General features: G+C 35.5%; 2 protein-coding genes and 1 pseudogene across 2 annotated transcripts; 1 reads left to right on the top strand and 2 right to left on the bottom strand.

Annotated features, from left to right (window-relative positions):
* Positions 1-3,351: 3,351 nt before the first annotated feature.
* Positions 3,352-7,013, bottom strand: LOC147517651 (hydroxyproline-rich glycoprotein family protein). Its single transcript, XM_086589798.1, is given in 5 exon segments — positions 3,352-3,812; positions 4,500-4,685; positions 5,773-5,916; positions 6,004-6,455; positions 6,458-7,013. Coding segments are annotated over 5 exon segments (1,419 nt in total). The 3' UTR covers positions 3,352-3,731.
* A 92-nt stretch (positions 7,014-7,105) lies between these two features.
* On the top strand, positions 7,106-15,495 carry LOC147517652 (nucleotide/nucleic acid binding protein). The gene is made up of 15 exons (XM_086589797.1): positions 7,106-7,241; positions 7,333-7,440; positions 7,530-7,644; positions 7,724-8,451; positions 8,576-8,707; positions 10,227-10,316; positions 10,452-10,572; positions 10,679-11,002; positions 11,732-11,796; positions 12,827-13,001; positions 14,179-14,283; positions 14,368-14,469; positions 14,582-14,755; positions 14,978-15,127; positions 15,214-15,495. Coding segments are annotated over exons 1-15 (2,559 nt in total). The 5' UTR covers positions 7,106-7,239; the 3' UTR covers positions 15,382-15,495.
* Positions 15,496-19,928: 4,433 nt separating this feature from the next.
* On the bottom strand, positions 19,929-21,321 carry LOC147517653 (F-box protein CPR1-like; annotated as a pseudogene).
* Between the last annotated feature and the right edge of the window lie 4,098 nt (positions 21,322-25,419).

The raw sequence follows: 25,419 nt of genomic DNA on the forward strand, positions 1-25,419 counted from the left end.
GTGGTCATATTTGGAACAGATCTTCATAATTGCAATGACTGCTTAGCCGAAATTAATTAGTTATTACAATTTTTTTTTGTTTGGTAAAGAATTAGTATCTACGAATTGAATATTGGTTTATAGGACTAATTAAAAATACTTTGTGAGTGACTATAGGGTAATACCAAAAAAAATAGAAAAATGACAAGTATAATGGATTCACACTAAGTTGGCATTGCAACTTGTTGAAACTTATCTAACAATTTGAGGATAAATTGAAACTTTACGAGCTAATTTTTGAGCTTACAAAAAGATAAATTTTGGAGTGACTTGCTTGTTAGCAGAAGCAAAAAAGGAAGAGCAAGTGCACGACACATGCCCCCCTTGCTAGCTAAAATATCTTACTTCAACTAATAAACAAAAATGTAGTTCAACTTCAACATCTCTCTTAATGCAATCCAAGTCCACTCTCTAGTCTCTAGTCTCTACAAATCCATAATCAAACATTCAAACGTCAATGGTTTCTAAGACTCATCCATCTATTAAGGGGTGGAGATACACCTGTCCTTTAATCTGTTGCATAAGCATGTAAGAAATGTGGAAATTGGCATGCATATTAACTCGAACCAACTTTTATTAATTAAGTCCCACTCACCATTATGTTTGACAATTTTAGGTTTCTCGTGTTTCAGGCATTCATTCATGATGTAAGCAAGGAAGTTTATCGGTTATCTTTCTTTCTTCTTAGGTAACCTTCCATTGTGTTTCCTTAAATGAAGGTTGACATGGACCACAATACCTCTTACCTAAATCTAAACTTAAAATCATAAAATTTCAAAGACCAGCTAGATAACTTGGTAGAGTATGATTTGGATCAACTGGTCTTTTGTCCTTAGAAAATAAACTGTACGTCTTAACTTATAGTTCGTATTGGATACGTTCATACGTTGGTCTCCCTGGAAACGTATTTGAATGGCCTATGAATCAACCTAAAAAACATATCGATCGAAGATATGTGAATAGATATTTTCAGCTAATGTGACAAATTTTATAAACTATCACCAGTTTACTCAATTTTACGTCTAGATCATATGTCAAAGTCAATGTAATTCGAGGATTATGAGAATATATGTCGAATCTTCACCTCCATGGAGCTAAAAGGCAGAGACAGATTGAGTCCAAAGTAAATCAGATTCGGTGGATTAAATTCACATTTTTGTAACTTTCTTCCTGTCTTAATTATCTGAACTATGCTCTGACTGATGATTAGGTTCAAGTTCAGATTATGGATTAGCAGAGATAAGTGCTCTAGGATTCTAGGAATATATATACCCTAACCTTGACTTGCAAAGTCTACTCATTTGAGTTGGAGGCTTGGACCCTTGGAGCAGGTTAGTGCAAACTCAAATATATAAGAATATAAGTTTGCTCATTTACTCCAACTTGAAACCGCGTAAAGTTGGTCTTAGGTCATTGTGAGAGAGTAATATTCTCATTCAGGAATATCACGCACGTGTCCAGCATAATAGAAATACCATACCGACCTCACGCCCTCGTCTTCTGAACTGGCTTAAGAGCGACTCACATCATCAGCTCAAGCACACGATCTGAGAGATCATATCGCTCCAAAGTAGCACAACTCGCACATCCTCACTCAGAACATTCCATCTAATGACATCATCTTTCTTCTAGATGCAATCATTACCAAAGCCATATTTACACAATCCATTACCGCAAAATATGAACCACTGTAACCACTCTCCATCATTACATAATTCCTACCAACACCATTCATACACTCTTCAATCTCAACCCTACGTCTGTGTTTTGTCAGCACACGTGTTGCGTGGATCGTCATGATCAACAATTATAAATACCCCCTACATGAACTACGCCAGACCTGATTCTACTCTCCCCCCAGAAGTGAGAGATAAATACGTAGGCAGTTCGCTCAGAACGAACTCGGTCTTTCCAATCTAATATCCCCATCTCCTCTACTTTAACCACCAGTTGTAAAGCCCAAACTAAATAACTCCTTTACAGTCATCCTACATAAAATGTCATCCTTTGGTACTATCTATATTACATTTTCCCTCCATTTAAGTGTTTGAAAGGTTGCAAGCAATATCCTGTCCTTTTAAAGCACGTTGAGGCGCAAAAATGTTTTTATTCTTTATTCAGACAAATTTAGAAGTCATCAATCACTGTGGCAAGATATATAGGTAAGTTCCTTAACAGCACTTTAAGTTTCAACATCCAAGTTCTTGTGAATTAAATTATGGGTATCCTTAAATTATTAAAGATATCGTATTATAACAAACTGGTAACCTAATCTTGATTCCTGATAATTGGTACACCGTACACCAGCATTCTATGTACATTCATCCGACCATAAGTGGATTTTGTGAATACTTTAAAATCAACTCAGTATAACTTAATAGACTGTGTACGATGTTATGTCTGATAATATTCTTCAGTACCATTGAAACATGGACAAGAAGTAGAATTCTTGCAAAACAAAACAGATTTAACATACATCTATGTATACATGTTTATTGGTAAAACTAAGGCAAAGGAAAACAATCATTTCATGGATGATAGCATACTTCCGAGTTCCAAGCACAACGTTGAACGTTGAAGCTTTCAAACTCGCTATTTAACCCTTAGATAATCCAACATGGTAATAATGTATATTACACCGGTGGATTCGGCCAATATTCATATGAAAGTGAGCACATGTCAAGACGGCATGGGTCAGATCAGTGATACTTCTGTGATATGGCGAGTCCCCTGATCCCATCCCTTCATAACTCACAAAGTCACAAGTGCATGTCTATCAGGAAACTGGGAGTCAGCTTATAAAGAGAAAGCATTAAATTTAAGTATCTTTTATGGTTGATTACATTTTGGCACTACCATCTCAACGATGAACTAGCAATACATGATTAAGTCATAAAAGGGTACAGAATTATTAGTAGGACAAGAAGGCCTACTATGGACACTCGAAAGTTGAAACAAAGGAAAAGGAAAGTATGCAAGTTAGTATCTACAATGTCCTCTTTTTATTGGTCAAAAGAAGTGTATTATCAGATCAAGTTAGTATCTGTGAAATTAGTACCTACTATGTCCAGAGTCCAGACAAACATGTTTACAATAGTCTCTTTTAATCGAAGAACTAGCCGAATAAGTAGGTTTTAACTAAAAAAACAGGAAAGAAGAACTAGCCAAATTGACTGTAGAACTGTAGAAGGGTACAGCTAGTAGGAGAGGGGCTAATATGGATATATTTGTGAATAACCGATACCACAAGGGAAGGGACTGAAAGATACAGAACCTACATGGAGGAAAAGTCAACAGCAATATTCGATGATATTCGAGAAAAAAAGGCATTTACTAACAAAATGTCGTCTCAACTTGAGCTAAGTTTTACAGTAAATAAAAACAATATTGCATGCTGAAGAGTATAAAACCCAACAGAAACTGCGACAGAATTCTAAAGCACCAAAAATAAAAAAACATGCCATATCAAGGTCCAACAAGGATCACTTTAGAGGACCATTGTCGTTACCATTCTATTGACAAATTAGAAACCTACAGAAAGTCTACCGTACGAACATGAATTTGAGGGAACTCAAATAAAATTGCGGTAGTTATATGCTGGTTTCTTGCTTCATTGATGTTCAGCAATACTTCAAAAAGATGTTATTGTGGAGTATTTCCAGTGACCATCCATCAAAATGGGCTTTACTCTACTATTTGTACTGCTGAGAAACCTCCCAAACAAGCTTATCCATGAACTGACACTTCTTGTCCCACCCCCACCCTGGATTGCTCTGCATGACAGAATAGAACAAATGTTTTAGTTTTCATTTTTTTTATTATTAACAATAGACCAATTCAATTATCGAGAATAGACAAACGCCATCATCCGTTACAGATTTATCTTCAGGAAAATTATTTCTCAAAGACTCAAACAATCCAAATGGAAATTATCACAGATAGTGCGTAAGACATTTATCACAGAAAGTGTGTAAGACATAATCAACCACTGGTAAGTGAGCAACTTCCACTCACACTGCCACAGGCAACCATGCGATTACGTGTCCATCTGGTCAACAACCTTAAGTTTCGTTTAATGTGTCAGGACCTCAGGTAACAGCATAAAAAGTCTTATGAAAGGTAGCGCTCTAATTGGGCAAGATTGAGTAAAACTGAACATTTCTAGCATAGGAAATACTCAATAGTCAAAATTAATTCCCCAAGTACATGTCCATCTTGCTGCTTTCGCTTGATTGTTGAAATTAACTAATCATTGAAAGAGTCTCAAAAAAAGGGAATGACTGAAGCAAAACACAGACAAACAGACATAGATAGAGAGAGTATTGGATTTTTGCATTTGGAGTCTTCTATTCCGTAAACTAGTCTGAATATAACAATGTTAACTATTGAAGTTTCCGGTTTGACTTTGCACAGCACAAGATTCAAACACTTTTTTAAAAACGTAAGAGATGAGCTCTAACCTGAAGGGAAAGAACAGCACGATCAGTGTACCGCTTTACAGATGAAGGCACATTATCAGGAAGAGTTTTTGCAACTCTCTCTAACTCCTGTTGTTGTTGTTTAGCGGTTACTCTATCAGGTCCACAGTACTGATCAACCACTTGTTTCATATGTGGTACGGTACTCATTACTTCTTCAACAACTTCCTGGTCAATGAGAATCAAATCAAACATAAATGTAGATGAACCAACTCGAGAAAGATGGCCGCAGCAAGAAGATTTTATTTTATTTTATTTTTAAAACAAACAAAACGTAGGAGTGATGTTCAACAAGAAGCATTAATTTGAACGATCACCAGAATAGTATTAAGATTTATAATAAAAGCTGAAATTAGACAATTTCTAAGAAAATCTCAAGACCTGAACATATCTTCTGTGAGTAATATATGTTAAGGGGGTAATTTCATTAAACATGTTACAAATCAACCGTAAGGAGGATGGACTTGCTTGACCTACTATGAGTCTATGACCTTTTTCTGCCAACAGAGGGAAATATACATGCTCAGTTTTGTTTCTTAGTATTTTGTAGCTTGTACTATAGGATATCTCATCCTTTTTCTTTTCGATATATATATAGGAGTTGGGTCTTGCGATAAAATAGAGGTTCATCCCAAGTACAATGCAGTTCCCACCTTAGCAAGGCACCAAAGGAAGGATAACGTTGTGCTTTCACCAAAAAATTCATTGACTAAGGTTTATCACAAAAATTTCATATGTGAAGTACAATGAGATAAGGCGTTCATCTCAGGTACAATGCAATTTACATATATATATATATATATATATATATTATGCTTATATTTTACCATCTTTATTTTGGGTTTATGCCAAAAACATTTGGACGTGTTTAATCCTACTAGCACATGCAAGGCATTAAACCTAGGTTACATGGACACGCCATATTTTGAAAAAAATCTGCGTTGGATACGTATCCACGTGTCCGTGTCGGACACATATTGCATGTAATTTACCTCAAATTTTGATATTTTGCCGTGTCCGACAATTCGTATCCGTGTCCGATACAGCGTGTCAATGTAACCTAGCATTAAACTTAACTAAAATCACCACTTATTGAATATGTAGGATTGTAGAAGTAATAATACTAAACAGAGCAGGCTAATCCTCTGCTGTGGTTGAACATCGACTACACTGTTATCATATATTTTTTCCACTTGAATTATCATATTATGCACAAGGTTAGACACTTCACACACTGTTAAAATGATAAACATACCTCCCATTCTGCTTGGTCTTTTATCCCCTCATACGCCATCATGAAAGGCTTCACCTTCTCAAGCACATCACGAAGAGGCATAGGAGGTTTCTCATCAATGTCAGGATTATCAAACTCCACCATGTACTCCGGCTCACACTCAATCTGTAAACAAACAAGAAACTCATTAACTCCTCTCACATTCACTTAATTGGTAACACATATACAAGTAACGAGAGATTGAAACGTTACCTTCATGTTATAATCTTCCGCTTCATCAAATGCATCTTCCTCAGGGTCAGGCAAAATTACCTCCACATAATCGTCTATTACTCTATCCAACTTAGCCGTTAATTCCGGTCCAAGTTCCTGAGCCAACCTCTCACCAGCAGCATTGTCACCAACGGAAAACTCATCCTCATCTTCATCCTCATCTTGTTGATCTTCTCCCCTTTGACCAAATCTTCCACCCCCTCTTCCCCTAAAATTTCCCCTTCCCTTTCCCCTTCCTCCTCGTCCTCTAGTACTAAACCCACCTCTTCCTACACTCCCACCCTCTTTCGCCTTATTAACACCAGCAGCCAATATATCCATCGCCTTCTTCGTGGCCTCTTCCTTATTCAACCCTACTCCTTGATTCTTCGCACTCACCCCTTTCTTCCACGGAGGAGATTTTAGATTTGTCGATTCACTACAACTTCTTCTTCACCCTTCTTCTCCTCAGACTCCTTATGTTTAAAAACTTTCCCACGTCCCGCACCACCAGCACCACCACTAGTTAAACCATTAAACATACCAATTGGCCCAACATTGTCTCTACTAAATTGAGGGGCATCCTTATTTCCTTCCAAACCTTCTTCTCTTTGAAAAAAAATCGGTTTTTTGGATTGCCCTGATTGAGTTTCTTGCTGTGGTTGACCACGACCAATTGATGGATTAATTCCAGACACCCAAGAACTAAATGAAGGTAAATTTGTACTAGTACTAGAAGAAGAAGAAGAAACGGGTTTACCTCTACCACGACCCATTCCAGCAGTAGTCTCGTTATTAATTGGTTGACCACGACCAATACTACCATAAGGATTAGGTACAGGTGTTTGTGAAACGAAGTCTGGTTTAGGGAAATCAGAATCATCATTACCAGAACCAGAACCACGTCCACGTCCTCTTCCATTTGAAAAAGTAGAGTAATTTGAGACAACACCTTCTTTTACACATTTGGGACTAGTACTTACTACTATTCTCCTTCCTAATCCTCTCATCTCCTCCTTCTTTTCAACACTCTCTAAACTGTAGAAGACAAAGGTTTTGGGCTTGCAGACATTTCCGATATTCCGAACGATATTTTGTTGGTTTTTTTATATACTTAACCCACTAAAAACAAGTGGGTGTGAATAACTTCATCACTTTCTTTTATAGTTAACCGCCATTAGGGTTTCTGACTTGGTTGGTTGAAAAAAGTTACAATCTTTTTGAGTGATATATATAATGTAAGTAATATATTCACTTTCACTTTATTTACACTGCAATTTATTTTTTATTTATTTTTTTTTTTAAACTATTTATTGTTATTGAACATAGGTCACGGATATGTGTGAAGAATTTACCAAAAAGCGTAGAGGAGAAACGTCTACGTGACCATTTTTCACAGAGAGGAGAAATAACTGATGCCAAACTTATACGGACCAAGTTTTTTTTTTTTTAATTTTATCATGTAGAAATTTGGATTCTTTAATGAGTGTTGTTGTTGTTGTTGTTGTTGGATGGACTTTGTGTAGGGATGGGAAGAGTAGGCAATTTTGTTTTATTGGGTATCGAACGGAACAGGAAGCTGAACAAGCTATCACCTATTTCAATAACTCTTACTTGGATACTTATAAAATTGTTTGTGAGGTGTGTATGAATATGAATATGTATCGAATTTTTCCATTCTGTTATCATTTGTTAGTGATTATATATTATGCTTTTTTAGATTGCTCGTAAAGTTGGGGACGCTGATATACCACGCCCATGGAGTCGGCATTCTGCAAAGAAAGAGGAGGCAGTGAATGTTGGGAAAAAGGAAGAAGTTGGAGACAAAAGTATGGGGAAAGGAAAGTTTAAAAAGGTTAAGGAGAATATAGATGTTAGCGACCCTCTGCTTCAAGAGTTTCTTCAGGTTATGCAGCCACGTAGTCAGTCTAAGTTATGGGCAAATGACACAGTTGGGAGTACTCTTGATCGAAATGATAAACCCAGTGCGAAAGAAACTCGGTTAGAGAAGGCTAGTAGCAAACCAAAAGTTCTAGTGCAGGAGGAATCAGAGGAAAAAGACAATGAATTGACCAAACCACGTTCGGTAAAGAAGTCTCGTGATCCAGCTCTTGATGAGGCTCTCAACGACATGGATTATATGAAAAGCAGAGTTAGGAAAGACTGGTCGGAGTCGGAATCGGATTCAGATTCAGATTCTGAGTTGGGAAATGGTGAGGATGCAATAGATGAAAGCCCAGATGGTGAAGATTTTCATGAGGAGAATGTGGACGAAGACCATGATGAACATACAGAAAACCCCTTAGTAACTAGAGCTGAAGTGGCAGACCCTTATGGAAATTCTGATGGTGGAGAACCTGGGAACATACCGCACGCATCTAAAGATGTTAAAGAACAGGTTCTTGAAACTGGCCGTCTCTTTGTCCGTAATCTACCCTACACTGCTACGTATGTTTTCATTAGTAAATCTTTCAAGTTTATTCTCTCCATACCTGGAATTGATTGAAAGCTTACTGCTCATACTTGTACTCTTACTCTCTTTTTTCCCCTTGTGTTTCTAATGAAACTTCAGTGAGGACGATCTCACAGAGCTCTTCCAGAAATTTGGTGATCTCTCCGAGGTTCATCTTGTACTTGATAAAGGTACCAAACGGTCCAAAGGGTTTGCTTATGTTCTCTATGCACTTCCAGACTCTGCGGTCAGGTAGTGTTCTTTATTAATTGCCCTTTTGAATTGGTTATTTATTATACAGTTTTGTATGCTTGAAAACATAAATTTTGTGTATACTATACATCTTTCCTCCCTTTTTCGTTATAATTGAATCTTGTCAAATTCGAGCTGCCAATTCTTCTATGTAACATAGAAAGTAACGCCTGTTGCAGTGATTTGGGTACGGAAGTGTTAACCCTTTTAATCTGGTACTCTACTGACTACTCTTATTAAGAAGTTTCCTCTTGTTTTTTCCATGGCGACAAGTGTTTGGTGCAAAAGTTCCTCGAAATGTAGTCCCTTTGTTACATAGGATTTCCTTCACCTTTGCATGGTTTTTTAATAAGAAATTGCAACAGTTACCGATAGTTTGTAGCTTTCCTTCAACCTAATAGCTCTGGACCTATCCTGCACTCTATAGGGGTGTGCACGGGTCGGTTTGGGTCGGGTTTGGAGTGAAACATACTACTGAACCGACCTTCTCGGATTTACAGTTGAAGCAACTGAAACTGAACCGAAGTGTGCTGCAAACCGATCCGATATTTTGGTTCGGATCGGTCGGTTTCTCAGATCAAACAATATTTCAACTAGAAAAATACAAAATCAAAGGAGAAATTCGAAAAGAAAAACAATATTTTTATTGATCAAGTAAACAAGATTTTTATTCCAACTTACATACCCAAGAACATGCATATTATTTCAAAATGTTAAGAGATTAATCTATTTTTTCGAAAGGTTAAGAGATTAATCTAAGAGAAAAAGAGGGAGAGTGATTTAGATGGGGGTTGAGATATTTGATGGAGTGGTGGAGGACTGGTAGTGGGAAATGAAGAGAAAATGATGATCGGAGGACTGGTGGGGGTGGTGGCTGGTACCCTGTAAACCTGAGTTATTAGGTTTTGGATGTTAGCATCTGTAATGTTTTGTTTGTTAATAGTATATTGATATCTGGGAATACTTTTACTTTAAATTATCCTATGGCACGTGTTTTTGTTCACTTCCAGCAGTTATCTTTGACTGAGCATAGATTTTAACTGTTGAATGTCCAATCTATCATTTACATTTTATATGATGTTATTAAACATATGGGGATATATGTGTAAATAGACTAGATTATAATAATATATAACGGGTCGGGTCGGTTATTTTCAGTTGTCACAAATCTAAACCGAGCACCGAACTGACCTAGTTGGTTTTAGCGTATTTGAAACCGATCCGAACTGTCTTAAATGGATAACTGACCCGGGTTGGTCGGTTAGGGTCGGTCTGTTCTGTCGGGTACAGCGGTTTTATGCACACCCCTACTATACAGTCTGCATGTGAAACATTAGCCCGGTTTCATATGTTTCTGTCTATGGAAGTCCTTTCTGATTTATAGGGTTATCCTTACTGTTTTTGACTTTTTTCCCTGTCTTGATTTATTTTTTGTTAAAAGTTCTTTTGTGTATCTATGCAGCTTTTACAATTCTTATTTATGCACGCATTGATAATATTGTAATGCTGGCTGTTTCAGGGCATTAGACGAATTAGACAATTCAATTTTCCAAGGTAGATTATTGCATGTAATGCCAGCAATGCCGAAAATTTCATCTGAAAAGCAAGAGTAAGCAAGCTTAGCTAATATAGTGTCTTTTGTTTCGTTTTCCTACATTCTTTGCTTTCCTGGAATTATTCATACAATTTTTTAGTTTTTATATTTCTTTCCTGTACTGACATTTTTTATGCTCTTGTTCTGCAGGGATATGACTGCTAGTCAAACTTCCAAATCTTTTAAGCAACAGAGAGAAGAGCGTAGAAAGGCGTCAGAAGCCAGTGGAAATACACGAGCATGGAACAGTTTATTTATGCGCCCTGATACGGTATGCTTCGTTCAGAATCCACTTTTTATATTTTAGAATGTGTTCAACCAGTGTAGTGTACAGCTGTTGAAAATTGTCCTGACAAGTCTTTCTCTATTTTGCATAGATAGTTGAAAATATTGCTAGGAAACATGGAGTCAGCAAAAGTGAATTACTTGATCCAGAAGCAAACGATCTCGCCACTCGTGTTGCTTTAGGAGAAACTCAAGTGATTGCGGATACCAAAAAAGCTCTAGAAAATTTCGGAGTCAATGTTTCTGCTTTAGAAGATTTTGTTTCTGGAAACACCGCTGCTGTCAAAAGAAGCAACCATGTCATACTAGTAAAGAATTTGCCCTACAGTTGTTCAGAAGGAGATCTTGCTGAGAAGTTTGGAGGTTTTGGGGTCTTGGATAAAATTGTTCTTCCTCCAACAAAAACGTTGGCCCTGGTATGCGTTAATGTCCTCATTCTGCGGTAGTTTAACTGGCTTTGCATGTATGCTTTTAGTTGGCTTTTGTTCTAGTTTCGACGTCTTTTTTACTTATGCGCTTAGCTTCTGTTGGTGCTGAGAAATTTAGTGAAAGAGATCAATTACAACAATTTGAATAAAACAAGGGTTTTCTTGAATCACCTTTTGTGTTCTATTAATTGTTGAAAAGTTCGGAAAATCTTCTGTTTGTTGGGAGCCTATAACATCAAAGTTGACTTCAAGTTGGTACATAACAATGACCAGATGAAGTTCACTGAATAACATATTACAATTACAGCCATCTTGAAGCCTCCATCTTTGTGGGTTGCATGCCACCTGGCATTGCCAGTCAACCCCTGCCGGTCCAATTGGTTTAAAATGGCTTTAAAAGTTGCCAACTTCTCTTTCTTACTTTACTGTGAGTGATTTTATATTTCTTTGATTTTTAAATCCGAATTTCGAATGAACAAAAATTGCACCGTCATAATTCATTGGTTATTGTTAGAAAATAACAATATTTGGAGAAGATTCAGGTCACTTAGAGAATATAGGTTCAATTTATTTTCCTTCGTAGCTTGATGCATCCCTTGCTTATCTTTGTGAAGTTTGGTCTAATTGTGCCTTGTTTTGATTTACACTGCGAAAAATTGGAACTTTAGCAAACCAGTTTCTGTTTTTCTTATCAACACTTTATGCATGGTATCTTAGGTTGTTTTTCTTGAAGCGGCTGATGCTCGTGCTGCTTTTAGCAGAGTGGCTTATACACGTTTCAAGTAAGCTTATCTTTATTTCTATTACGCTCATAGAAAGATGCTTTGCTCAGTAATAACTGAAGAAACATCGAGGAAACCATAGCCTTGTCCTAGACAGCTGATAATTAAGACAGAATCGAACCAAATAAATCATCCATGATGTGTCTTTAAGGACAGTTCATTTTTACTTGACCACCATTCTTAGGGTGGGGTTTCAGCACTCAAATTGTCACAGCCTTGAATGTCCAAGAAATATTTACCTTTTTGGCTACAAAATATTTTTTGATGTTTTGCTTTTCATTCTTCTTTTGTTGGATAGGGCAATGACAAAGACTACAGCTTGAAAATTAGTCATTACGTTCAAGTGGAGAGGTTGAGAAATTAAGATAGAGGCTATAGCGAGGAAAAATGACAAGTTGTTGCACCATAATTTTTAAGGAGCCAGTTCTGTCATTGATTGGTATTATATAGAGGAAATTTACAATGGTTACTCAAGGTTGCCTTTCTACTTGAACCACTCCTTGATGGGAAAAAGGATTCTGGAGAGTGATTAATTGCTTCTTACTCACTGCTCTTATATGAATTTAGGCCCTTCTCCCATGTGAAATTGTCTCGTGTGAAGTGACGAATTGCTATGGCCTTAGGCACTCAAAGTTATGTATAATACGCTTGGGGCCTTCAGTTTCTCTCCTGGACCCCCTTTTAATCCCCACAGATATATCGTGACCAAATTAACACATCTGGTTAATCTTCGGAAATTGATTAACAAAGTCCATTAGGTTATTCTTTTTTCACCATCTACAAACGTTTAGACTTTTTTTGCTTTGATAAAGCTTAACTATGTGCTTAGTGACTTAGCTGCGCTTGATTTTAATGTGTCAAAAATAATTTTGATCCTAATGTTTTAGTTTGGACAAATTTTGATTTGCTTGAACTCCTTGAAGTAGACTGGCTATACTTTGCACCATCTTTGGGGTACATTTGCACTAATTCGTCAGCTATATAACAATTTGGGACGCACTCATCTGTGTTTTCTCTTTTCACATTTTAGAGATGCTCCATTGTATTTGGAATGGGCTCCCAGCAATATTCTTTCTTCTAATCCAAAATCAAAGACTGATGCACGAAATGATGTCATTGTTGGTGAACAAGATCATAAGAGAATTTTACTAGAGCAGCGTGGGGAAGGAATACCCGAAGAGGACATTGATCCTGATAGAGTCGAGGTTTGTAATTTTGTTCCTCATTAATTTCGATTTTACATGATTTTCTTTTGTAAATTATTTCTCCATTTTATGGCATGCACCTGGTTCTTTTGTTTTCTTAGTTTTATGTCATATGGAATTTTTGCTACTGATCGTTCAACCAGTATGTTTAGGTTCCTTTACTGCTTAGATCTAGATATAAAGAGTGTGAATGTACTTGATTAAGTATCACAGAGTGGAGTTGAATTCTCAACTACCCACAAGCCACCTTTAACAAGGGGATCCTGTTTAGTTCTGGAACTCTATTCTCATTATTTCATTAAATCCCAGATCAGTATATGATAAGTGCAACCAAATAGGAGGAATGAAACTAGAAATACATGAAAGAGTTAAATTTAGAAAAGAGGATTTGTATGTGTCTATCTCTTGATATGGTCGTCCATTCTTATCTCTACTTTTATAAAAAAAACATAAGGCTTATTCTTCCACTGCCATTTTTTCTAATTCCTGAAGTACACCTCCGAAAGTATAATCTATTTATAATATATTTAAGGCTCGCACCAATTGAGCAAATAAAATTTTCTCACAAATCGTCATCTCTTACTAATAACGGGAATCTTTTCTTCTATTAAACCAGGTTTATTAAGAACGGTTCACTCATGTAGGTCCGATGATGGGTAGGATAGATGATGTTAGTCAAAGAAAATTGATAAAAATATTTATTTTAAGGTTCCGGTGCGTAGGTACTTGGCATATTTCTAGTTCTAATAATATTAACTTACTTACCTGTGTTGGATTACAGCACTTATATGAATTTCCAGGGAACTCAAATCTTCATTGTTTTTGTTATCTTTGTTTTATCAATTTATTATTTATTTTATTTTTTCTTTGCTGTAAATGTGCATGATACGTAGTGATTCTAACATACTTGTAGATTTATATGGAGATAGAAGTATAGGTTACTCAAAAAAATTGGAATTAAAATTAATCTCAATACTCTCTATTAATTGTTTATTATTTTGTAGCTTTTATTTGTGTAATTATATCAGGCCTTGCTTCACCCAAACGTGCACGTCACCTTGTGCCAGGAAGGCTTTGTGCCTTGTTTCATTCCTGTGATTTCCATTATTAGACTTTCTCTGGTTATTCCTGCCATGGTGTGTGATTGTGATTACACTTTTTTTTTCCCTCATCACAGTCACGATCACTTTTTGTCAAAAATCTGAATTTCAAGACGTCGGATGATAGTTTGAGAAAGCATTTTAATGAGAATATGAAGGAGGGAAGCGTCCGTAGTGTTAAGGTAATGCTCAATTTATCTTGATCAGCTTTGTGCTTGTATTATTTAATTGCATTCTCCTCTCATGTTATAGCTCTGGTCTTATAGGTAATGAAGCACGAGAAAAATGGGAAGAATGTGTCAAGGGGGTATGGATTCATTCAGTTTGATTCTGTGGAAACGGCAGCAAATGTTTGCAGGGATTTACAGGTTTCATGCTTTTAGTGGAAGAACTTTGATGATCAGTTTGTAAATTTAAAGTTCATTTGTCTCTCTGTTATCTTTATCATCTCCTTATGCATTATGGTATTCTCTGTTTCAGAAAACTGTATTGGATGGACATGCACTTATATTGGAAATTGGTAACGCTAAGAAGGATGAACAAGTCCTGAAAAAAGTTGAGAAGGATAAAAGTACTACAAAATTGATAGTGAGAAATGTTGCCTTTGAGGCTACTGAGAAAGACTTGAGGGATTTGTTTAGTCCATACGGCCAGGTAATTAGTTACTTATGTACACTATGTTTTTTTATCGTTAACTATGCACTACAAAATTAATGTCTTCTCATCTTGCAAATAGTTTGTTTTTTTATCGTTAACTATGCACTACAAAATTAATGTCTTCTCATCTTGCAAATAGTTTGTCCGCTAAGTTCGTACTCCAATAATTACAAAAGTGGGATTTAACAAAGTTGTGGCTTATGTCTTGTTATGGTTCAGATTAAGAGCTTAAAACTACCAAAGAAGGGAAATGACCACAGAGGAATGGAAGCTACCAGAGGATTTGCGTTTGTGGATTTCACTACAAAACAGGAGGCTCAGAATGCTCTCCAAGCTCTGTCAAGCACTCATCTGTATGGCCGACATTTGGTAAGTCTTTACATGTCTCTTGAAACACACATTGCATGTCTATTTGCGCATGAAACTGGATTATCATCTTGCACTACAACTTTCAGGTCCTGGAGCGAGCAAAGGAAGGTGAAGATTTGAAAGAATTGCAGGCACGAACAGCTGCCCAGTTCACCAATGAACAAAATGGTTTTCAGAACCCAATGAAGTTGTCCAAGAAAAGGAAAAATGTCATCGATGAAAGTAGTGTCAAATTTCAGAGGATTGTAGATTAGTGTTAACGCACTGCTGCCATATATAGCGAATGAGTTGATATTTAGCTGTGAGATTAACTATATCTATGCTATGTGCTAGTATGATTTATGATATATAAATCCCAAATTTTGTTATTCGAGAACTGGTAGTTTTTGGATATCGCTTCTAGCTACCAGAAGAAAAGCACCAAGTGTTTGTGGTGAAATTACAACAAATTTTCTGCCACTTGCAAACAGGGTGATCTAATCACATTGAAGTGGGCTACATTTGTTTTGATGGGAGATGATCTTCTAGCCACCTTAAGCTACCTTGCCAAAGATGAAGTTATCCTACTGTTTCCGATTTACCAAATGTTATATTCGATGAATATGTAACAACAAAAACAAATGACGAATACAATGAGTCAGAATACACGCTCTAGTCTTCCAGATTTCAAGCACTCAGCAGGTCTGCACCTAGAGCTTTTAACTTTTGAGGAAGACAGGCCCGACTTGTTAACGTTTCGATTTGAGGTCTTATTGTTGTTGAAGCGGTGCCTTGTGGAGCTACTGGACTATCGTGTTACAATTCATGGCTTTACAGATGGGTTTTCTGGTCATCCAACAATGAACTAAACAAGTTTATTAAATTTTCAGTGCAAAATTCATTTTCATTCTAAGTTTTGCATTGAAAATATGAAATCTAGCTTTTGAAAAGAACATATAGATACGATTACACGAAGTTGAATCTGCACAGAAATTCACTGGAATGTAAACTATGCATTCAAGAGAACTTAAGACCACGGGAAAACAATAGGGTCCCAGAGAGCCTACCCTATCATAATCTAAAACTGGATATGCAATGCAACCCCTATATGGCCTACTACCTTCATATTCGAGGAGCAGCACAAGAAACGACTCTCTAGTTCAGCTCCTACCTCATTCTATTTTCTTTCATGCAGACAAATGACAAATTTCAGTGCAGTCGGCACTAACCTCATTGAAAGTCAATGATGGCTTTGTTAGGAAAATCATTAAAAGAACAACCTTACATTACAGAGTGCTGAAAATAAAAGCATCCTATCTTTGCCCCACTCAAATCTATTGTACAGCATATGCCTCTTAAGTCAACCCCATATAATCCATCAATATGGCAATACTGCAAACGTCTTATTCAAAGAAAGAAAGCTTCTCACTCTACTAATTTTAATTAAGAAAATAAAATAATCATATCATCATCCTTTTCATCTTCATAGGAATTGTTGTCTCTACGTCTAGAAAAGTAGATAATAATCATAGATTTATTAATTTTATTTAACATATACTTCAGGTCAAGATTTACTGAAGGCGAGAATAATAAGAGTCTAATAACAATATTTTTTCACGAGTATTTCGTGTATTGGTTCTACAATGATAGTTTAGTCCATTAATCTTCGTTTGTCAATCGTAAAGATATCACGAGGACACATGGACAAATAAAACCAACATTGCATCTTAGAGTATAATGACGAGAAAGAATTAAAACTATAAAATAAATATACTTACTATATGTCACGTACGTAAATCAGTAGATGTTTATGATGGATCATTTAATGTAGTCAAGGCTTTTTACACACAAACCTCTCTAAAACATACATTTCATTCCAATGAGATTACTGGATTTGATCAATTACCGTTTGTATACATACGAAAATTATATGAAAAGAATAATATGAATTGAAACAATATTACATGTATTATAACATCTCTTACTTTGTATTTCAATCAAAAACGTACACAAGCTATAAACTTACAATAATACATATGGAACTGAAGAACTTCAGTGGTGTAATGGATTTGGACCCGTTGGGACTAGACGTTTTTCAACACCGTACCGGGAATCGATCTCATTAGGTGGGGAGTACTGCACTTGATGTCGATGATGGTGAGGTCTTCGAAATGAAGGAAAGTATAAATTTGTTGCTAACAATTTCCTGTTGATCAAAATATGAGAAGGAAAAGATATGTGGTTGCGTTTGGAATAAAAGTTAGTGCAGCCAAGAAGCACTAATAAGAGAAAAGAGAGCCAAAAAATAACTACAGACAAACTTGACATCTTTAAAGCCATGGTAAATGAAGAGAAGAAGAATGACAAGAGGAAGCATGGAGCAATATTTTGTGCAAGAATATCAGTTTTTGAGGATTGACAGGTTGAATGTGATACAGCAATCAATAGTCTATACATAAGATATGTGAGGGAGCAGGGTCTTCAAATGAGGGGCTTGTTGGCTTTCATGTGACTCAGTTTTCATTGATTCAAATACAATGGTCGACCCATATTTCAATGACCCTTACTTCAATTTGAAGGAACAAAATGGGGTCACTCATAATCATTTGTCAAACCTTCCCCTTGAAATCATACATATTAGATTATTAGATTTGATAATCTTAATTATTACCCTTTTGAACTCTTTTGATTTCATTTTAACTAGTATATACATATTATCATTATTATGTAATAGTGTAAGTACTGTAGCTCTCTCTTTCTCTAGTCATCTAGTGTTTGTAATGTGATAATGTGACACCTGATTTTAATAAATGGTATCCCCTCAACAGGTTTCCCGTGGTGGTAGTAAAGGTTTTGGGCTGTTAAATGTAATGATGGGATGGAACACCATTCTTTGCCTTCCAAACTTATTTTTCTTACACAGTATGAGGGTTTTGAGTAGACTCAATTTTACGATTTTGATTTGGGTAGAGTAGATTCTTATATAGAGAGTTAGAGACCAATTTTCGAACTTAAGCACGAAAACTGAATATATAAATCTTTTTGATGACTTGATGATGAAACCTTTCTTGCTGCGCATCTTGGACCAAGTGACTAAGAGTTTAATGTATAAACAATTCGTCTCTAGGAGCTAGGCGGTGCATAACCTACTCGCAGTCATTTAAAAAATCAGTGGACTGACTAGCGAGTCTAGGCGGCCTCTATGCAGTCCAGTAAAGTTTTTTTTTTTTTTTTTTAATGATTAAATGTCGAAAATTAAAGGCCCGTGTAGGCTTAAAATTTAAATGAGTTTAAAAGACTAAAGTCTAATATAAATTATATGTCACTATAACAAAGTATGTTTTTATATGAAGTTGATATTTTTCAACTATTACGCATTTTTGTAATAAGTATTTTTGTTTGTGTTTATTTTTTGAACTATGGTAAATGATTTTCTTCATTTCTTGTAGTAGAAATATGTATTACTATATATATTAGGAAAAAAAACCATATAGTGCCTAACCTGTCTAGGCACTACCGCGTAGCTTTTTTAGAACACTGCTACCATTCAAGTGACTCATATATGAACTTCCTAAAAAGGCTTATATTAGTTGTTTGGTTGGGCCTCCAACAGATAAATTTCTAAAACATTATGGTACCTCGTTACATACTTACATATGCAGAGGTTGAGTTTGAATTAAAATGATTCATGCCCAAGTAGAAGAGGAAAGCAACTGGACACAAGGATAATCCTCTAAACGGCTTGTTAACCTTTATTATTTCAGGGACACTGTTCCAAGTGACGCAACCTTGATAAAAATATTCGGTGGGACATTTCTAAGAGACGAAGTGTTTGTTAAGTCTAACACCTGTAATTCACTCAGTTTTCCTGTTTCTTCAGGTAGACTCTCTATGCAACATCCTTTAAGGCTTAGTATTCTGAGGTTTTCCAGTACTCCAATGGGAGATATGTCCTCTAAGTTTATGCAGTGGTCTAGACAAAGCATACGGAGCGATGTGATATACAGAAAGTTTATTACTTGGCATTGAGAAGGTTAAGAGAGATGGGGATTCTAGTTGGTTCCAACTAGTGCCAATCGCTTGCAATCATACAAATCGGGATGCACTATCTGATTGACGATAAAACCATTATCTGCAGCGATTTCCATACTAAAAATTTCTGTACCATTCGTATATACTTATGAATTCTTCTGCAGTTACTAACCGTATATAATAATAAAGTTTCTTTCTTATATTGACCAATCTAGCTCTTGCATCCTCTATATTATGAATGCCTACAAGTATGTCTTCTCCAATAACATACCTCAACCATTCATCATTATGAATTTGGCACCCTGCGGGAAATAAACAGGAAGCAGAGTTCCATTTCTCTGCTTGCTAGAGCATTGAAGCCAAGGTTACGAAAAGCGTCTGTCCAAGACGTGCGATGAAAGATGGAACTTCTCTAGCTACTGTTTGAAACTGAGGAGAATCTAGAATGTAACCAACTTGTTTTCGAAACAGGTCCCAGGACAATTCATCTGACAACGGTTCAAGTCTGATGATTTCTTGTGCCTCAAAACTGTGACAACAGGCATCCAAGTTTGTTGTGGTGACTATCCCTTGTGGCTGTCTCCACAATTGATATCTAGCCAATTAAGCTCTAATCCATAATAATTTCAACCTAGGATTTGAAAGATATTTGCTGGCATCACAATATTATAGTGCACACTATTAATTCAAAGAAATAGGTTTGCACAAATTCACAGATAGACCAAAAAAAATAGAAAAAAATAAATAAATATAGTGGTTGAAAAATAAGGAAATATACAAGAAACAGTGAAAAGATTAAGTTAAGACTGCATCAAGTATCAGGAATCATAAACATCAATGTTATACCTCAATATTTGCCTTCCCATATATGACAATAGAACAAACTACACCTCTGAAAATTCACATTCATGGCAGAGTTTTATGTGAAAGCAATACAAGAGTCCGTGTCATGTTCTTTCTTTCTTTACTCTGATCACCCCTTGCATCAGTTGTCCACAGTTTCATTGCACTTCAGCATAGTGGAACAAGACTTTCCGTGTAGTTTACTATTGGATTATGAATCCCTTGGACATTGATATCCCTGTAACTTCTATCTTGAGGATCATACAAACCTGAATATAATTTATGTGTGATGAAGTTTCCAGTATTCGTAATTCCGTAAGGATGATCAAATCCAGTAACAGTATATAGTTTGACCCAAGATTTCCTCAAACCATAGTCTTTCATCACCCACACTTCAAACTTGACAAAATCCTCATAGTCAAAGTTACACAATAGACAAAGGCACCCATCGAAAACTTCAAGTTGAATGCAGCAACTATCCTCTGCCACATCGGGATGCAGTTGTACAACCGCTCGAAACTCATCAGTCATAGTGTCAAAAGCAATGACAAAATTCGAGGCTAAGTCACTTCCACTTTCTTCGGTAGTACTAGGAGTCCCTATCCAATGAAAAGCGTTATTGAAGAAAATCCCGTTGCATTTCCCAGCAGTAATTCTGTAATCTACCGGTTGGATAATCCGCCACGAGTTCTTGGCAAGTGAGTAAACTTGTGCTTCCATACATGCCTCGGGACAAAATATTCTTACAACTAGATAATCCTTGGAAATTGTATTGTAACCAAACGGCCAAACCCAGTGAAAGGAGCAAGGTAGCCTTTGAGAGAAGGTTCTGGTAATTTCTTGCATTCTCTAGTAGAGGGATTGCATAAAAAAAGGGTATCTTCATTCTCTACTTGTATGCATAATAGTCCATTACAAGAACCCCAAATGGTGCCCGTCGATATCAGTGGCAAGTTATCAAACTTTACAATCTGCTGACCTGTATTAGAGTCTACCAAGTACGTAGCGTAAGGTCCAGGTACTAGTAAACGGTTGCTACTCTTGTTTGATCGGTGAAGGTGCGTTTCGATAAAACATGGATCACTAATTAACGAACGCCATGATTTGGACACGCACTTAAACTGTAGAAGAGACTTGACAGGTAGTCTAGAGAGTATATCCTCAATGATTTCTCGAGGGAGGATACTCTGTACTTCTTTTACTTGAAAAATACTGATAAATAATGGATGAAAGTTTAGGAGGGAGGAAATCTTTTGTAAGGAACATAACCTGTTTAGGAAAGAATATAGGGACTTGATCATTGGATCTTCTTTTCTTTGTGATCACGACGTTGTTGGTGCACGCTCCAGAGTCGAGACTTCTATTAATCTAAAAGATGAGATTTTTAGTGTTGAATTCTATAATACAAAATAGTTCAGTTTTTCAACTAAGTTATAAGGGATTAAGTGGTGATCCTGATTTCATTGGGATTTGTGTAGTTAGAGTTTCCTAATGTCTATGAAATTCTTAACCAGATTTTTAGAAACTTATCTAAGAATTCTTCGTCTGTTCCTCCCCAAACAAAACACTGTTCTTCTAATCATAAAACCCAACATACTTAGTTGTTGCTCCACCGGTGACTACAACTCCTTCGTCCACGTTAGTTTTTTTCTCATAATGAAATAAGCAGTTTTGCTACAATCTAACGGTGGAGCAAGATAAATCGAATTAAATGGAACTTGATTCTAATGAGGAAAATAAAACCCTTCTAACTTTTCTTCTTCTAATGAACCCCCTACACTTAAATTCTTATCTCTCAATCAATCTTCAGCACTAACTTTTTTTAGGCTTCATCCAATTAAGCAAGGTGCATATATGGCTTTGGACAGAATATGAAGGCGTATATATCATTCATCCGGCTAAGAAATTGTTAGTAATGGTCATTTTTCATATTAGGCAATGCACAGAATTTTGTCAAAGGGCAATAGCAACTACGTTTGGTTGCGTTCTTCAACCCATCTTTAGGGAAAAGTCACCCATCACTCATACGCACAGAATTGCACCAATGGTGGACATTTATTTATTTGAAGCATGGATTGGTTAGATTTGATTGAATTTGGGTAATTTGATTAAGAATTCCAACGTTCTCCTTCAGTGATGCTCAATGATAAGGTGCTGACCAAGTTTGGAACCTGAGAAGCCTTGAAGGTGGATACAAACAATGTGAAACTAGGAGAGGGCTGGACCAGGTAAAAATTCCTTTAGCCCCAAAACAAAAAGGATACTACCTAAATTTAAAGGACCAAGGACAACAATCTAGGGCGAAAAGTGTAACAGAACTTCCACCAACAATCTGAAGGTAATCATAAATATTTTAGTGGAGTTGCCCTGTTGAGCAATTTGATGTTAGATGGGACCGTCTTTTGTGTTTGGACATAATATGACTTGATGTACTTTCTACGATTTGGTATGGCTGTTTTGTTTATTTTACCATTGCAAGTCCAAGGCTTTCTCGGCCTTTTTTTTTTAACTTTTTCTTAACGCCTTCAAACCAAGCCCAAATAATAAAGATAAAAAACAACTTTTTATTATTATTTTTTGGAGGACATGGACTTAAAATTTACATGATTTAGTGAGATTCCAAGGATAGAGATAAGTAACTAAACAGGAAAAATTTGGGCATACTTTATATTTCCAAAAATGATGCTAGTACAAAAAAATCTACAAATATGACATTCTCAGAACTTGGGCAATTGTATTAAACAAAAACAAGCTATTATATTTTGCTTTTAACGAATGAAAGAGATTGAAGTTCTGGGTTTGACAAAGGAGGATAATAAAAAAATTTACGTTTAGCAAGGGCATAATTTCCAGGAGAATACATAACAGAACTTCCACCAACAATCTGAAGGTAATCATTTTACATAGCATTGCGTTCAAGTGTCACGGGTTTAAAACAGAAAAAAACTTTCCACCGAAAAAAAAAAAAAACGGAAAAAAAAGAAAAAAGCGTGGGGCATAAAAAAAGCGGGTTTTAAAGCGGTAAAACGGGTTTTTTAAAAAAGTTGCCCTGTTGATAAATAAGATAATAGATGGGACCGTTTTTTGATTTGGACATAATAAAACTTGAAAAAATAGACATTTAAAATGGCTGTTTTGTTTAATTTTACAAATGCAAAAGTAAAATTCAAATACATGAACTTATCAAATTATCAAACCAATCCAAAATAAAGATAAAAACAAGATGCCTAGTGCCAAAACACTATGGAAAATGGAGATAAAATTTAATTACCAGTGATAATGGATATAATTAAGTAACTAAACAAATAAGTTAATAACTTTAAAATTTTCAAGAAATTATTAATAGTACAAAAATCTAAAATATGAACGGTCTCAATAAGTCAATTAAACCACTCTTTATAAATGGTTTTCCATAACCCTTTTTTTCTTTTTTAGAAAAAAAAAAAAAAAAAAAAAAAAAAAAAAAAAGTTTTATCAAATTGACAAAGGTTTTGCATAACGTTTAAAAGTTTTTTGAAAACCCGGTTTAGCAAGGGCATAACTCAAGAATACATATACATAGTACAATGACAGTTCAACATGTTTTTTGGAAAATTGATGAAAATATTGAAAATAGGAGCATGGAAATTGAGGAGTATCAATAGAATAAGAGGACACTTATTTCGAAAGTATTATTATGAGAAGAATAACACAAACACACACACAAGAGAAATATTGATTGGAAAAAAAAGAGAGAGAAGAATCATGCTATTGAGGAACCATTTGACTCTAGTTTGAGTAGTTAAGAAGCTGGGAAATGGTTTTTCAGGAAAAAGAAACCTTGAGTCCCTGACTTTATTTGATGAACTTATTAGTCTACGAAATCATAGGGCTGTATGATTCATCGGAAAAAGGAATGGTAGCTACTTTTTTTTATGTATAACAGGATTATTAGTTATTCGTTGGATTTATTCAGGACATTTACCCTTAAGTAATTTATATGAATCATTAGGGTCTTTATGTCCAGGTGCAGGTAGTCCACATCTTCACAGACATGTCTATTTCACCGAGCCTCTCTCCGAGACAGTGCCCAGATCGTTCTTGCGTATCCCTACCGGTTTTCCAAATTAATCCCGCGGAGTTGCACCCTAAAAAAACACATCGTATTCGTAACATGAAGAGTTGATAATAGAAGTAGTCTTTAAGTTCCTCCCTAGGAATATTTCTTTCCAGAAAAACTTTAAAATCGATTTCATCTTCATATCAAAGAAAAAGTGTTTGGTTCGTGGTAAAATACTGCTAAAAAGACAAAGAAAAACAGCATTATTATGTGTTTTACTTATCCTAGTTTTCCTATAAATTACTAATCTCGTTAAATTGTAATCTAGAAAAATAATATATCTCGTCACCTTATAGAAACAAGGAAAAGAATGGTATAGGGAACATGGTGCCAGTTTTGTAGTCAAATTGTATTTTGATTTTTGAAATGTTTACAAAGACATGTCATATCTCATAAGAATGTCAAATAAAAGCTTATTTCACTGCGAAATGCATATTGACACATTGGAAGTTGGAACACACCCAGAGAAATGTATCACCTAAGTGGGTTCACCTGTGTATGGAGATGATTTTTTACCTTGAGAGAAAAAGTGACAAACAGGAGTCATACCCACACAAGCACACAAAGAAAGTGAGAGAAATGATTTAAATAGATACATACACCCACACAAGCACACAAAGAAAGTGAGAGAAATGATTTAAATAGATACATACAATGATATCGAAATAAAAAGTAAAGAAAACCTTTATTGGAAAATTTAAAAGTGACGGATCTTTCAGGAATCATACAAAAGCAAAGAGGAACCTCGTACTAAAATTTCATAAAAACAAAACATCGAAACAGGATGATATATATAGTAAATGAAGTAGTGTTAAATTGATCATTAAGGTCATTTCAAAAATTATTTCTTTCTGGAAAACTTTCCAAGTTGCGTGTCATCTTCATATCAAAGAAGAGTTTTTTTTATGAGAATATATACTGCTAAAAAGGACGAACAAAAAGATAACTTATAATGTATTGTATTATAACCTAATTTTCCCAAAAAGCACACATCCTCTTTACATTATGATTTAGAAAAAGGAGGGGTTCTAGCTAGGGACATATTTTATCTTGACACGTAAATAAACTCAAAATCATTAGGACATTTATTAGTTTTAGATTAAGCTAATTTTTTGTAGATATAATCTCATAACTATTCTAAACATTATCACAAATAATCAAAAAAATCAAAAATTTCTAAACTTGGCAAATATAGTATCAAAAATGGTGAAAATAAATGGTCTACAATTAGTCAAATTTTGTAAATTGTTAACTACATTTGGCAAGTTTGAATTTTTTTATTTTTATTTTTTTGATTATTTGTGACAATGTTTAGAATAGTTAGAATATCATATCTACA

This window comes from Coptis chinensis, chromosome 2, assembly GCF_015680905.1.
Source record: "Coptis chinensis isolate HL-2020 chromosome 2, ASM1568090v1, whole genome shotgun sequence".
Lineage (NCBI taxonomy): Eukaryota > Viridiplantae > Streptophyta > Magnoliopsida > Ranunculales > Ranunculaceae > Coptis > Coptis chinensis.